This window comes from Notamacropus eugenii, chromosome 2 (assembly GCF_028372415.1).
Source record: "Notamacropus eugenii isolate mMacEug1 chromosome 2, mMacEug1.pri_v2, whole genome shotgun sequence".
Classification (NCBI taxonomy): Eukaryota; Metazoa; Chordata; class Mammalia; order Diprotodontia; family Macropodidae; genus Notamacropus; species Notamacropus eugenii.
This window is the reverse complement of record NC_092873.1, coordinates 385,029,209-385,045,750: the sequence shown is the minus strand read 5'-3', so window position 1 is coordinate 385,045,750 and position 16,542 is coordinate 385,029,209. Positions and strand designations below refer to the sequence as shown.

Genomic DNA, 16,542 nt, shown 5'->3' with positions numbered 1-16,542 from the left:
TTTGTAATTTTGCAACATCAACTTTTTATTATTTTGTGGTGGTTTTTCTTTCCATTGGCGTTGTTGTAATAATTGTGTAAATTGTTTTCTTGGCTCTGTCTATTCAACTCTGCATCAGTTTATTTAAGTTTTTCCAGACGTCTCTATAGTCATAATACTCAACATTTCTTATAACACATTCCATTCCGTTCATGTACCACAATTTATTTAACAATTCCCCTACTGATGGACATTACTTTGTTTCTAGTTCTTTGCAAAACAAAGAGCACTGCTATAAATATTTTGGTGTTTAAGACAACTTTCTGTGTATCTATTTCTATAAATATCTTGGTGCCAGGAGTATATATAATGTTATTTATATTATGTATATAATGTGTCATTTTCTAAAGTATTTTTCCTATGAGTCACCATGACAGCAATCAATCAACAAGCATTTATTAGTGAAGTGAGGACTATCCCCCACATATACAGTATGAGGGTGTCATTGAGTGGCTCACAGGGAGGCAGAATAGCCATCTCTAACCTCCACCCCCTTCCCTTTCTCCAAGGAAAACTAATTCTTGCCAGGAGGAGAAAGGGACCCAAAAGAGTGTGACTCTGCTCTTCAGAAAGAAGGGTACTGACAGGGCTACAATTATTTCTCTTTGTTCCTTAAAAATTTTTAGTCTAGGGAATGTGGTTTTCAGGTTCAAGCTAAACTTCTGATTAATGTTCATTTATCAAGGAGAAAGAAGGACCCAAGCTTTATATCCAAGTCTTGACTCTTTTTCCACCAGATGCTAGTTCCACAATGAACACACATAACAAATGGATCCATGTACTCAAGTTGGTAGCAAAACAAATATCAGAGAAAGTATATATACAGTATGTATGCATATAAATCAGAGAGAGGGACAGAGAGAGGAGGGGGTATGGGGGGGACAGAGAGAGAGAGAGACAGAGAGAGAGAGAGAGAGAGAGAGAGAGAGAGAGAGAGAGAGAGAGAGAAAAGACTATACCAGACTCTACAGAGAAAAGGAGCTCTCCCATTGGGAACAAGAGAACTCAACCAAGAGAGTCCCAGCTCTCACCCAAAATGGAAATTCTTATTTTGTTTTTAAATTTTATTTTATTTATTTTTTTAATGTTCTACAATCACTACCATAAAATTTAGATTTTAACCCCCCCCACACACCTACCCCTCACCGCCCCCCTCCCTCCCCAAGACAGCATACAATTCTATATAGGATCTACATATACTTTCCTGTTGAATACGTTTTCACTATAGTCATGCTGTGTAGACGAACTAAAATAAATGGAAGAAATCATATAACAAATCAAAACATAATACACACACACACACAAATGATCTGCTACATTCTGCGAATGAATTCCATGGCTCTTTTCTCTGAGTGTGGAAGGCATTTTGCCTTAGAAAACCATTGGGATTTTTTTTTTAAGTTCTTGTGTTATTACAAAGTTCCAAGTCTACCAGAAAAAACTCTCACACACTGTGGTCGTTGCTGTGCACAAAGTTCTCCTGGTTCTGCTCCTTTTGCTCAGCATCAGATCATATAAGTCCTTCCAGGCCTCTCTGAAGTCTTCCTGTTCATCATTTCTTATGGCGCAATAGTACTCCATTACATTCATATACCATAATTTATTCAGCCATTCCCCAATTGATGGGCATCCCCTTGACTTCCAGTTTTTGGCAACTACAAAGAGTGCTGCTATAAATATTTTTTGTACATGTGGGACCCTTTCCCATTTTTATGATCTCTTGGGGATACAGTCCTAGTAGCGATATTGCTGGGAAAAATGGAAATTCTTTGTAGTGTCTAACGTAGCTGATTGGGGATTGGCAGATGATGGCAATTGCTAATTCCTCTCATGTTAGTTTCTTCCCAGAATCTTATTTTCATTTTAGCAACCTGAAATGGGGTTGGCATCATCCATCTTCTCTCTAAAAGCTAGAAGCACCACAAACCCAAAGAGACTGAAGAGCCTATGGCTCTCCTCTCTGCTGCTTTCACTCAATCTACCCTACACCTCACACAGGTATGGGACATTAATCTCCACCAATGAAGAGAATCCCATAACAGTGGACTTTGGTACTCATTAAATTGGGTATCCATGGTGTGCCAGGCATTGTTCTAGGTGCTAGGGATACAAATGCAAAGAATGAAACAATTTCTATTCTCAAGGAACTTACAAAGCATGGAGAAGACCTTGAAGGCTATGTGCCAGCAAAGCACTAGCTGTGGCAGGTCCTACCGAGATGGACAGAAACAAGCATTTATCAAGTGCTTCTTATGTGCCAGATGCCATGCTATCTACTTTACAAATATTATCTCATTTGACCCTGGGAGATAGGTGTTCTTGTTATCCTCATTTTACAGTTAAGGAAACTGAGGCAGATAGAATTAAGCAACTTGTCCAGCATCACACACCTAGTAAGTATCTGAGGCCAGATTTGAACTCAGGTCTATCCTGACTCCAAACTACTGCTCTATCCAACCACCTAGCTGCCCAAAGATAGCAAAAGAAAGGCCCAAAGAAGAGAGAAATGAAGACATCTCACTTTTCCCTTTCTCCTATTCTTTTGCACAGGTGTAGATGTGTGGGGTCTATGGGTATGGAACATTGCATATATTTTCAGGATTTTTTATGGTTTGATTCGTCTTACTGTTTTTTGGTTGTTTTTTTTTTTGCCTTAATCCAGAGAAGCCCATTATAAAACATATGGCTACCAGGTAAGGGGTTTAGCCACCTGAGTACCCCAAAACCTCCTGTCTATCCAAATATATAGTGGAACTAACACTATTTGGAGTTAGAAGACTTAGATTTAATACCATTTCCTAGGGGGCAGCTAGGTGGTGCAGTGGATAGAGCACCGGTGCAGGAGTCAGGAGGACCTGAGTTCAAATCTAACCTCAGACACTTGACACTCACTAGCTGTGTGACCTTGGGCAAGTCATAACCCCAACTGCCTCATCCTAGGTCATCTCCAGTCATCCTGATGAATATGTGGTCACTGGATTCAGATATCTCTGGAGGAGAAGTGAGGCTGGTGACCTGCACAGCCCTCCCTCACTCAAAACAAAGTCAAGTGCAAGTCATGTCATCATTTCTCTGATGGCATGGTCTTCTTCGGCAACAAAAGATGAACAAACATCATTTCCTAGCCACGTGCCCTTGGGCAAGTCACAACCTCTCTGGCCCTCAATTGCTTAATCTGTAAAATAGAGATAATAACAACAGGAGCTACCTCACAGGTTTGTTCTAAGCATCTGCGGAGGGAAGACGCATTGTAAGAAGAGTGCTATCTAAATGCTCCCTATTATTTCTATCTGTGTGGGTGGAGAGAGTATACACACTGATGAAATCGTATCTATTGAACTATCTCTGTATATTAGACTCTGTGGGTGTCTCTCAGTGGGTCTGAGCCTGTGACTGTGTGCATATATTTGTCAGTGTATCTTCATTTGTTTTTGTATATCCTGGTGTATGTCTGTTATATCCTTGGGTATATCATCAGTGGGTGGGTGAGTGACACGTGACTCTGCCTCTGGGTACATGTGATGCTAAGATACCTCAGCCCCTGTGCAAAGAGTGTGCCCACAGCAAGCAGCAGATGGGGAGTGGGCGGCAAGTTGGTGATGAGCAGCGAACACAGAAACCAAAAGGGCTTCTGTAACTTCTGCATGCACTGCTGTGCCCAATACCCACTCCACCCCACCCCACACATCTGTGTCTGCATCTCAGTGACAGGCTCTGTGGCTAACCCATGCCATAGTCACCTAGAGTCTGGGTTGGCACTCGTCTAAGACTGCCTTCTGCTCATCCACCTCTGCAGGGTGTGGTCTTACCTCACTAAGGAGCACTAGTCCTGGGGCTGGGTGCTGGATGCTAGATGCTTGGGGCTATTCCCAGACCCTGTCTTATAGAATCATGGGGTTATTGCTGGAAAGGACGTTAGAGATCATCCAGTCAAGCTCCCCTCCCCCCCCCTTTTTTTAAACAGGAGACACCCATGACTAGGGAGATTATAACTTGCCCAAAGGTATGCAAAGGTAGCCTGGTCAGGATTCAAACTTGTGACTTTTGATCCCAAATACAAGTCTTTTTCTACTACCCCTCCTTGCTTTCCAAGGTGTCTCTGGGTTTCTAATATTTCTATGAAGTTGTTAAGTGTGACATTACAGTGTGCATACTGTGTGTTCCATCTGTATGTGTAATGGATTTCCTGACACAGGGTGTGTATCTCTGTGTGTAAGAGACATATGGTCACGGTGTGTAAGCTCACATGTTCCCTCCTTGTCTCCCCTGCCTCCCAGTCCTGTTTTTCTTAAGTTATATAAGTGTCTGATGGGCTGTGCCAGGACTGAACTATGGGCGCCCCCTGCTGATAGCCTTTAGAACTCACAAACTGGGGATAGAGGGGAGTGTATGCACCTTTCTTTGAGGGACCCAAAACAGACTCTCTGTTCAGTCCCTAGCTCCTCCCCACTCCCAGCCCATGCCTCTGCCCCTAAGCCATGAGTCTCAGGGTTGAATATTTGGCTTTTTGAAGAGAAGAGAAGGAGTCAGGGGAGAAATGAGGATAAGTCCTCCCTCCACTAAAAGGGGTGGGGGGGAGGCAGATCACAACCTATTCCTGGTTTGTTTTTTTTTTTTTTTGCTATTCTCGTTCATGTCTTTCCATTAATCCTACATAGAGGGGTCCACTCAACATAACAGAGACCTTCCATGGTGGGGGGGCAGCGGGGTGAACTAGACTGATGATTCTACTGGCATAGAGAACTCTGTTGTTGGAACTGCCATTACCCATGCAGATTGCTTTGCAAAACAGCACAAGAATTCTTAACTTGAAGGGGTGGGGGGGGAAGCATGTTCTGCAAACTTGCTTTAAAAAATAGTCTGATGAGAGTATTTTTTTAACATTCATTTAAAAAAATTTTTGAATACCAAATTCTCTCCTTCCCTCTAGCCCCTGCCTCATCCATTGAGAAGGCATATGATACCCATTATACATGTGAAGTCATGCAGAACGTATTTCTATATTAGCCATGCTACAGGGACAACAAAGCAAGAAAAATAAAGTGAAAAACAATAAGCTTTAATCTGTACTCAGATTCTCTCTCTGGAAGTATATAGCATTTTTCACCATGAGTCCTTTGGAATTGTCTTGGATCACTGTACTGATCAGGGCAGCTAAGCCATAGTTATCACTGTTACTGATGACTGTATTTCAGTATAATTGGTTTCCTCTGACTTTTATTTTACGTGTTTAAAAACCTCATTCACGGTGTCTGGCACATAATACATACTTGTTGGCTTGACTTGAGAAGGGGCTCATAGGCTTCATCAGACTACCATTAAAAAGATCTTAAAAAGTTGTCTGGGACCACTGAGAGGTTGTGACTTGCTCAGAATCACAAAGCCTACATGCGTCAGAGGTAGGCCATAAAGCCAGGTCTTACTAATATAGGACTGGTTCTCCATCCATCACATGATGCTGTCTCTGGTTCTTTTTTAGTATTATTTCAAGTCAGTGCAGAGCTTGATCATTTGATCTGTCATCTCTCATTCTCGCTAAATGGTAAGCCTACCTTTTTTTGTGGTCCTAATTCAATTCAATTAAACAGGTGTGTCTGAAGGGCCTACTATAATAAGCTAGGCATTGTGCTAGGTGCAGGAGGTACAAAGATAAAAAAGAAATAATCCCTATTCTTAAGAAGCTAACATTCTACTGGGGGGAGGGGAAATAGCATGTACATAGATAAGTAAATACGAACTATTTTTCCCCCAGAGGATAAGAGGGCTCTAACAACTGAGAAGATCAGAAAGAAAAAAAACCAAACAAACATTTGGGTAAGAGTTGAGTCTGGAAGAGAGCTAGATATTCCAAGAGGTGGAAGTAAGATGGAAACGCATACCAGTCGTGGGGTACAGACAGCCTAGGCAAAGGCATGGAGGTGGAAAAGGGAATGCTGTGTACGGAAACCTCAAGTAGGCCAGGTTGTTTGAAATATCCTGTAAAAGAGAGTCCCTGGTACCGTTTATCATGCTACTTTCTCATTAAAAAGTCATTATTGGTAATGTGTTATAGCCTACACACTTTTACAGACGATGTCCCTTTCCACTGACCTTTGAAGTCACCATTTTGGCTTTTCTAAGATGGTGTTTCATGAGTCACCATCACTAACTCAATTTAATTCAACATTCGATATACTATTTATTATTGAGAATATTGAATTAAAAAAAAAGATGGGTCTTTACAGCAGAACGCAGCTTTGAATCCTTAAAAGTGCTGCATTCATTTCTCAAATTGTATGCCAGAATGTTAGTAAAAATGAGAACTCTGCTCTTTCTGCCCCTCAACCCTGACTGGGTCCTGGAGGTGCTCGCAGGAGAAAAGGACTGGAGGGGATAGATAAGGAAGTTTTCTTTCCCTGCTCTGAGTTCTCAAGCTCCTTCTCAAAGGCCCTCTGTTCTCAACCACTCATACCTTTCTCAAAGAGACACAGAGATGAAATTCTCCCTTTACTTGGCTTCCTCCTTGTTCCTACGACCAGCCTCCTCTTACAGACAGAGTCCTGCCTTTTTTTGTCTGCAAGATTCCTGCAGCTCCAGAACCTTAGAGCAGGAGTGGACTGCCTATGTGCTAACGATAAGCTAATGATAAGGGGCCAGGCTATTATCTGTGAGGAGAAACAAGGAACCAATGAATTTATTGATCTTTTACCAGGTGCCAAGTACAAAAACAAAAACAGTTCCTATCCTAGAGGAGATTACACTCTAAAGAAGGTGACGAAATGTACACACCAGTATATTCAGAATGCATGCAAAAGGAATACAAGGTAGTTTGGGGAGAAGAAGCCTAATGGCTGGGGACAGGATTGGGGGATCAGACCAGAAAAGGTTTCATGCAGAAGGGGGCACTTGAGACTAGTCTTGAAGGAAACCAGGGATTCCACAATACTGAATCTGGAGTCAGAAGACATCAGTTTGAATTCTATCTCTGCTCCTGATGAAGTAGGTGCCCTTGAACAAATCACTGCCCAGCTCTGAGCCTCAGTTTCCTTGTCAGCAAAATGAGGGGTTGAATTAGAGGATGTCTACCTCAGATCCCTCTTTTCAACCTCTAAATCTTGTGGTTCTGTGAATCACAAGTGCCAGACAGGAAGGAACCGAGGTAGATCCTCTCACCCAGCCCAGGCCTGCAGGCAGCACCCTTCTCGCCCCACCCCGGGTCTGGTCTCAGCTCTTCCACGTAGACGAAATTCCTCCTGTTGCATAAGTTTCCTCTCTCTTTTTCTAGCAGCAATGGAGACCAAAAGCAGCGAGCTTTCATTCTTCCACGAAGCTCTGAGTGTGCTCTCACCCTTCTTTCTGAGCCTACCCATTCACTTGTCCCAGCCCTCCCCCCAGGTACTCCCAGCCAGCTGGGAAGGCCCCAAGGCCCAGAAGGAAGCAGCCCCCCCCAAACCCTCGCTGACGTCACTTGCTCCTGGCTTCTTTCTCCCCCTCAAGGGGTACGCCCCTCTCCTGAAGTTGGGGGGCCAGCGAGGCCCTTGGGGCAAGCTGGAGGGGACTGGGGAGAGAGGCAGCGCCAGGGGACGAGGCACTGGGAATCAGAACGGGAGACAAGTGCCAACCATTGGCCCCCGGAGAAGGGGAGGGGAAGAGGCTGGGCAGAGGCGGGGCCTGGGCGGAGTCCTGCCCAGCGGAGGGGCCAGCCTGGCCCAGAAGCGCCAGGGGAGGGAGGGGGAAGGCGGGCGGGGAGGAGGCAGAGGAAGCAGGGGACGCGGCCGCCCGGGCTTGGTGCGCCTCTCTCGTCCAGCCGGGCATGCGCCCCCCGAGCCCTTGGCCCCCCAGAGCCCGAGCGCCCCCCGGATTCTGCGGCGCGCAGCATGGGAGCCCCCGGGCGCACTCCGTGGCTGCCGCCGCTGCTGCTACTGCTTGGTAAGGAAGCGGAGCCGCGGATCGCCCCGTGCCTTTCCTGCCCTCCGTCCCGCCCGCCCGGCTCGCCCCCTCCCGCCTGAGCCTTGCCCCTTCCCCTGCGCCTGTTTGGCGCAGCAACCTTGGCGGGGACCAGGGCATCCTCTGCCCCGCCGGGGCGCCGGGGCTGGGAGTTTCGTTTCAGCCCCGCACTGACCGCCCCCGGGGCTCCGCCACCCCCGGCCCGCAGGACTGTGCCCAGCTGGCGTCTGTGGCCTCCGGCTGAGCCGATTAGGAAGAGGGGCAGGGGGAGGGAAAGGGGCTTCCCAGCTCCAGGCTCCTCCTCTCCAGCTGTTTGGGGGAGGACGGGGCGAGGAGCTGCTGAAGGGGCTAGCTACCCCACTGAACTCGAACGCCATGGCCAATCTCTGGGGTGCCATACCACCCCGGGTGCGTTTCTCTGTACCAGCATAGCTAGACCCTAGGAGTACTGCAGCTTTCTGTGCCTGGCCTAGGCGTGGGCAGTGCCCGCCCTCGTAATTGCCTCAGAGCTGGTAGGAGGCCAAGGGGCTGACTCTGCCCAAAATCTTTGAAGTCTCCCCTAATTGCCCCCTTGACTTCACTAGAAGATTGTTTCCTCAGGGGCAGTGACCCCTCTTGACCCTACCCCCCCCCCCCCCCGTTTTTGGTCAACTCTGGGTTCCTTCTCTGTTCCTTTACTGTGTCCTAGCTTTCCAGATCCCTCTCAGCTTGGTGCTCCTTTCCAGCCCATTCTGCCCTCCTCCTCCTCTAACCCAAGGCTTCTACTTTCTCCGAATTTTCATCAGGCTCTTAACCCCTTTTCTAGCCAGCTGTCTCATCTCCCTTCCCTCCTCCCCCAGTGTCCACACTATTATAGGTTTCTTACCCATATTTCCCTTCCTGGACCATTTGTCCCCTCCATTAGCTGTTGCAGTTAAGTGGCTAGGCTATAGGCAGTTATGGGGACTTTCTTTTATCACAAAGCCTTGCTCTAATCTACCCCATCCTCCAGTCTTACCAAGTGTGGGGCTCAGAATATATTGGCAAAGACAGATGTGGGAAGTCAGTCTCTGATAACATCAGCTGATCTCTTTGGAGTCTTTAATCCTAAAATCTCTAAGCACCATTTGCCCCTGGCATTGCTGTGTGTAGGGGAACTACCCAGTGCAGACAGGAAATTTAGGCCTTGTGCCTTCCTATGCCCAAAAAAGGTGTCGTGGGAACATGTGCAATTTATGATGTCAGTCAATAACTAGTTAAGGTTTGTTTGACCTGCGCATGAGGGCTTCCTGGAGAAGATAGGGAGTTGGGGGAAGTAAGACAGTGGAAGGATTGAATTGTATTCTAAACGTAGAAAACTGATGCCCCATTTCATTCTCCAGTATTTATTTTAATATTTGAGTCTGAATTGGTAGAGTGTCAGTAATAATTGTCCTAGTCACCTATTTTTAGGCCAGAGATTTGCTAATGCTTCATGATGTCCCCAAACTCCCCAGCTCACTGAGTGGACTCCTGGGTCATGATGGTTGGAAGAAGATGTCTTTTTTCTCCCCACCTGTCCCTGGGGCTGGGCAGCTGGAGAAGTAGGGACCCACGGGAAATGGTTGCTTAGCACATAGCCTGCTTTTCTCGATAGGCAGTATGATGTTCAGGCAGGAATCCTAAGGGTTTTTTGGGGGAAGGGGGAGGATGGGTGTAGGAGGAAGGAGGAAGTAGGTTGGGATAAACCTTGTAGTGGTCAATTCCAAAGATGAGGGTTGCTTTCCCATGGGGATCATGGAGCATCAACTTGCAGGTGTAGGAGTCTGGGAGTGGGGAGAACCGCTCTTATAAACCGAAGGCCAGACCTGATACAGTTGGGTAACTTGGTAGTGGTTTGGTCTCTTTATTGTCTCCCTGGTTATGAAACCTTCTAGAGGCTGGGCCCTTCTGACTCACAGACTCATAAAATTCTAGAACCAAAAGGAACTTGAGAAATAATCTCACATAAATTTTATATTCTACAGATGAGGAAATTGAGTCCTAGAGTGGTGGGATGACTTGCCCATATATATGGACCATTAATGTTAAGTTGAAATGGAATGGAAACAGTGGTATAAAAGTGGAAAGAGAATTATGCTTTACTAGCCTTGGGCAAATTACTTAAATTCTCTAAGCCTACAAAATAAGAATGATAATACTTATACAAACTCCTCCCAGTGGGCAGTTGTAAGTATGCAATGAGAAAACGCATGTAGACTGATTAAATTGTAAAGGCCTAGATGATATTATTGCACACTATCAATTGGTCAAAAAGCATCTATTCACCATTTACTATGTGCCTGGCACTGATGCATTGTACCCTGAGTCCCACATCTAATCCTCCCCCTATTCTTTTGACCCTTAGGTGATCAAGTCAGGAAGAAGCAGCCGTGAATTTTAGAGAATGTTAGAGATGGTTAGGGGAAATTGAGAATCAAAGATTCCCAGTTCTCCTCATTACTTCTTGGTCCCTGTTAGAAAGTGGTGAATAGGAAGTGGCCTCAGAATTCCAGGCTGAAGGGTTCTGGAACACTAGATGATTGAGGCTGTAAGAACCCACGTTTTTCTGGTGGGAGGAGGAGTCAGGCCATGACAGTTCGACCTGAGATTTCATCTGGCGCTAGTGTTTCCCTCCAACCCTAATCCCCAGGGACACTCCCATGGGAACCTGGGAAGGTAAAGATAACTAGAGAAATATTGGAGAGTGAGGCAGCCCTGGAACTGAAGGCACCGTGGGAGAAATAAGGAGAGGGAACAGACCTCCAGCAAAGCTCAACAAGGAATGTCTTGGGGGTGGGGGGTTTGGACAATCTGTGGGGATCTTTTCTCATCCCCTTCTCCCATGGAGGGAGGTGCTCAGCCTATGAGAACTTTAGAGAGAGGGAAAGGAGAGGGTTGACATGATGCATGACATGAAATGAATATGTAAATTAGATGCAAATCACTATGCAAGTCAGGCTCTATTGTTTAGGCCCTTGGGAGACAGAAGGGGCCAACCGCAGTAAGATAAGTTGGGGAGGCTGGCAGAGGATCCTGTTAGAGATGTCAAGATTCTACGGGGGAGGATGATAGCATGATGGCTCTCATGGGGGCAGGCTTTGGCATTGATGGCCTCAGCTGCAGGAGTATCTGTCTATTGAGGTGGAGAAATCAGTGAGCTCACCGTCCACAGCTGGAGAGGGTAGTAGTGGGGGATAGCGCATTGTCCCGGGAGGAGGAATGACTCCATCTGCATCTAGGCCCTGCCCAGCTTGGGGCTACTGGCTCCATTGTTCCATGGCCCCAGGTGGCACAGCCCCTACTAGTATGAGCAGCTGAGACAATGGGCCCTTCTGAACCTGACCTTCACTCATTTCCCATCTTTTAAGGGCAGAGGGGCAAGCTGGTATCAGTGGAATACATGATAGGAAATGCCCATTCCCACTCTGGGAATCCCACAATCAGGGAAACCCTCCCCCACCCTCACAGTGCCATCTCTGAAGGAGACATGGTGATGGTAAGCAGAATAGAGAGATCTAGGAAGAGTGAAGCAGGGAATAAGTCTCTTCTGCTCTACCGCTTTCATTTATGATTAAGACCCAGATGCCCATTCTCCCAATATCTCCCAGGTGCCCTGCTGGTGAATGACCTTTCAGATCAGGGGTCCTGTCATCCTTGACATGCCCAATGTTCCCTTCAGGTGTGTGTGGTGCCCGGGAGGTGGTGATGCCTAAGGGACCCCTGTACCGAGTGGCAGGCACTGCCATCTCCATCTCCTGCAACGTCACCAACTATGAGATTCCCCCCTCGAAGCAAGACTTTGAGTGGTTTCTCTACCGACCTGAGGCCCCTGAATCAGCATTGGGCATAATCAGCACTCGGGACAGCCGCTTCTCATATGCTGTGTTTGGACCCCGGGTGGCATCGGGAGATATTCAGGTTCAGCGGCTTCAGGATGATGCTGTGCTGCTTCATATCTCACGCCTGCAGACCCAAGATGCTGGTGTTTATGAGTGCTACACACCATCTACTGATGCCCGATACCTAGGCAGCTACAGTGGCAAGGTGGAACTAAGAGGTACCAGGGCTGCTGGGGCATGAGAGGGTGGAGCATTCTCTCTGTTAAAGAATTGCTGATGTGGAAGGGACCTTAAAGGTTGAGTCCAACTATTGATCCATGATGAAGAAAGTCCCAGCAAAGCTAAGGCTAGAACCCAGGCCGGCTGGCTCCTTGGCTGGTATTTTTTACACAATACCACACAGCCTTTCAAAAGAAGTCACTTTGAGCATCCCTTTTTGTTCTGGTTGGGGAAGCCCCAGGGAGTCCCCAGAAAGGTCTAGTGGGAACGCTACAGAAGTTTCTTTGCAACTTGGAAAGCTCTACCTACATGGCTTGGAGAAGAGGGAATTTTGCTTACCCTCTTAAGATTTTCTTATCTGTTTGGGGAAATAGAATAGACATATATACATGTATACACATACGTATATGTACATATACATATGTGCACACATGTGTATATGTGTGTGAATAAGCAGCTTAAGATCTCAACTTCCTGATGTGCACAACCACAATCCTCATTCTAACTATTCTCTCTTAGTCCTTCCAGACTTGTTGCAGGTGTCTGCTGCCCCTCCAGGGCCCCGAGGCCGCCAGGGCCCATCCTCACCGCCACGCCTGGTAGTTCCAGAGGGCCAGGAATTGGCCCTTGGCTGTGTGGCTCGGACGAGCACCCAGGAACACACACACCTGGCAGTGTCCTTTGGGCGGGCAGTACCTGAGGCACCTGTGGGGAGGGCAACCCTACAAGAGGTGGCCGGGCTTCGGCCTGACCTGGCAGTGGAGGCTGGGGCACCCTATGCTGAACGATTGACTGCAGGCGAGTTGCGGCTGAACAAAGAGGGTGCTGAGCAGTACCGGCTAGTGCTGGGGGGTGCCCAGCCAGAGGATGCTGGCACCTACCACTGCACTGCTGCTGAATGGATCCAAGACCCTGATGGCAGCTGGGCCCAGATTGGGGAGAAGCGGGCAGTGCTGGCCCATGTGGATGTGCAGACCCTTGGTGAGTGTTCCTAGCAACCAATTTGGGCCTTTGGCTTGGTATTAAAGAGGGCATAGCAAAATTGGGGCAGGGATAGGTGCCCACTGTGTTTTAGGTGTTAGATTGAACAAGATGAGCCTAGGCTGGTTCTAGAAATTCATTTCCTGGGGAGCAGCGTGGGTTGGCATTGATGCCCCCATTATCTGCTTCTGGGCCTTCCCCTATTCAGATCCCTGGAATTGGCAGTGGCCAGGCCTCAGGCACATGGCTTAAGGATGAAGGCAGGATTGTCTGATGCAGTCTGTTTTAGTTTGCTTTTCTTCCCAAGAGGGAGGATGGGGGTGAAATCTTTCTTAAGGATATTGTTTTGGATGAGAAACTTAAGTCATGATTGTGAGGTTGAAGAATCCTATATCCTGACTACTTAGTAATCACCTCTTTCTTCTCTGATCCTCCCACCCCACTGTATGTTTCAGCCAGCCAGTTGGCCGTAGTTGTGGGCCCTGGGGAGCTGCGGGTAGGCCCTGGAGAGCCCCTAGAGCTGCTATGTAATGTATCAGGGGCACTGCCCCCACCAGGGCCCCATGCTGCCTACTCTGTGGGCTGGGAGATGGCACCTGCAGGGGCCCCTGGGCCTGGGCACCTAGTGGCCCAGTTAGACACAGAGGGCATAGGCAGCCTGGGCCCAGGCTACGAGGACCGACATATCTCCATGGAAAAGGTGGCACCTATTACCTACCGTCTGAGGCTGGAGGCAGCCAGGCCTGCTGATGCGGGCACCTACCGCTGCCTGGCACGGGCCTATGTTCGGGGACCTGGGGCCCGGCTTCGGGAAGCTGCCAGTGTTCGTTCTCGGCCCCTCCCTGTGCACGTGAGGGAAGAAGGTAAGAGTGTGTAGAGGGACTGAGGGGGTAAAATTTATATCAGCATGAAGAAAGTTCCTAAAGGGGGGGAGGGGGTCATCTGGAGGATGCCAAGTCCTCCGAGTCCTCTGTCCAAGTAATACCTTTGTCTCCACCAAAGTGATGCCCTCCTTGTTCAAAGCGGGTCCATGCAGAATAACGGCTCGAGCAGGCAAAGGTCACTATTCCATAATTCGCTGACCTCCCCCAAATCTTCATTCTCCTGTGCCTCACAGGTGTGGTGCTGGAAGCTGTGGCATGGCTGGCAGGGGGCACGGTGTACCGGGGAGAGACAGCCTCCCTGTTCTGCAATATCTCTGTGACGGGTGGGCCCCCAGGACTAAGGCTGGCCACCAGCTGGTGGGTGGAGCGGTTAGGAGAGCCAGGCCTGGTTCCACCCCCTCCCCAACTGGTTGGTGGCATGGGCCGGGATGGTGTGGCAGAGTTGGGGATCCGGCCAGGTGGAGGTGCTGTCAGTGTGGAGCAGGTTGGGCCCCGAAGCCACCGACTGAGACTACATGAGCTGGGGCCACAGGATGAGGGAGTATACCACTGTGCCCCCAGTGCCTGGGTGCAGCATGCCGACTACAGCTGGTACCAAGCAGGCAGTGCCCGTTCTGAGCCCATCACCGTCTACCCCTACACCCTTCGTGAGTAACCTCCCTCAACAACCGTTATACTGTGACCCCCATACATTCAACTTTGACTCCTGCCCTTACCTTATGGGGCTATTGTGAGGAAAACACTTTGTAAACCTTAGAGGATTTCTAGAAAGGAGAGCAATGTTTGAGCCCCTTAAATCACACCCCCTTATCCACACCATGAACTGTGGGAACTGAAGCTGGTGTAGGTAGAGGGCTTATTGGGAATCGGAGGAGTAGATTTGGGGAAGGCCAAAGCTACGAAAAGCGGGGAGAAGGGGTGACAATGTCACTGACAGATTCTCTTTCTTTTCTTCCTTTTCAGCCCTGGATACTCTGTTTGTGCCCCTGCTGGTGGGTACAGGGGCTGCCCTGGTCACAGGCATCACCATCCTTAGCACTGTCACTTGTTGCTTCATGAAAAGACTGAGAAAGCGGTGAACTCTAACCCACCCATGGTGAGATCCTGAGACCCCCAGAAATAGCAGTACTCCTTACCCTCCTGACCTTTTCCCACTGGAAGAAAGGCTATGACATTAGATGCTTTAGTTCTACCCTATGTCCTTGCCCCAAGATCCTACGTATCCATTCAAGGCTGTTTTCCTTTGGGGTATCAGGCTGTGCACCATAATGAGGTTAGGTGAGAGAACAAGCCCAAACTCACCTTTTACATTCTCCTTCAACTCTTTCTCTTGTTTCTGTAGGTACAAGAAGTCTTCCAGTTCAACTCCCAGTCCAACGTCAGTTGCCTAAACTTCCTCTACCCTATACTCCCAATCTGGCCCTTCTGTCTCCTGCCCTGTTTATTTATTTGGGGGGAACCAGGATTTCCCCCTCTGCTCTGCCAGGCTGGGAGGTTTTCCAAAGCCGCAGGCACGGCCCCAATCCTTCTACTTGCCTCAAGTGGAGATCAGTGCCCTTCTCCCCAGTGTCCCCCAAATCCTGGCTCACTTTTCTGACCTTTTCCCCTTTCCATAGACCTGACCTTACCCCTTACCCCAAAACTGTTTTTTCTAAAATGTGAATAAAAGTTTTTTAAATAAAATCTGGTACTAGGCATATCCTTCCTCTTTCTGTTCCTAAGGAGCTGGAATTAGTGTTAATGTATATGTAGAGGGGGACCATAGAAGGGAGATAGTAAAGACTGACAAGCCTATAAATTAATGGATCAATATCAGCCTGGACAGATGTTCTCTGCTGCTCTGTTTAGCCCTATTCTCTTCAATATTCTTATCAGTGATTTGTATCCAGGTACAATTTTGGCCTGACATAAATCTGGAAGGAAGCAAATATCTTGGTTGGCCAGAATCAAAAGACTGCAAAATCTCTACAGACTGAAATGGGTTGATAGTAACAAGATGAATTTTAATAGAGACAAATATAAAAACCCACCATTGGGTTCAAAAAAGGTCAACTGTACAAGAACAGGAAGGGGGAGATGGGACAGTCCATGTGGGAAAGATCTGGAAATTCCAGGGGACTCTAAGTTGAGTATAATCAGCATTGTGATGATGTAGCAAAAATACAAGCAAAAGAAACTAGGTTGCCTTGAGAGACAGTGTCCAGGAGAGGGAGGTGATAGTCCCGTGGTACTTTGCCTAGATCTGACCCATCTGGAGTATTGTGGCTAATTTATTATGCCACGTTACATGACACGTAATGACTGACAAAATCAAGGATGCCTTAAGGTGGATGGAGGATGGTGAGGATCCAACATCACAGCATAAATGATGGGCCGAGGAAACTGGCATTATTTAGTCTGGAGAAAAGAAGGCTTGAGAAGGCCAGGGTGGCTGTTCTTAAGTATCTGAAGGGTTGCCATTTGAAATTTTTAGGTTGCTATAATAAGCCAGTGTGATGGAAAGAGTGTTTGGACTTGGAATGAGCAGATACCTGTATTCAGATTCTACCTCCAACATATTAGCTGTGTGATCAGGGAAAAGCTTATTGACTTCTCTAAACCTCTATTTCTTTATAAATGAAGATAATTTCTCTAGCACTCACCCCAAAGGGCTA

The 16,542-nt window shown here is 47.7% G+C and overlaps 1 protein-coding gene across 1 annotated transcript; it reads left to right on the top strand.

Moving 5' to 3' along the window:
• Positions 1–7,749: 7,749 nt before the first annotated feature.
• Positions 7,750–15,571, top strand: IGSF8 (immunoglobulin superfamily member 8). Its single transcript, XM_072647384.1, has 7 exons — positions 7,750–7,947; positions 11,645–12,022; positions 12,543–13,004; positions 13,460–13,867; positions 14,122–14,535; positions 14,852–14,984; positions 15,231–15,571. The coding sequence occupies exons 1-6, from the start codon at positions 7,896–7,898 to the stop codon at positions 14,965–14,967; spliced, it is 1,830 nt and encodes a 609-aa protein (XP_072503485.1). The 5' UTR covers positions 7,750–7,895; the 3' UTR covers positions 14,968–14,984; positions 15,231–15,571.
• The last annotated feature ends 971 nt before the right edge of the window (positions 15,572–16,542 follow it).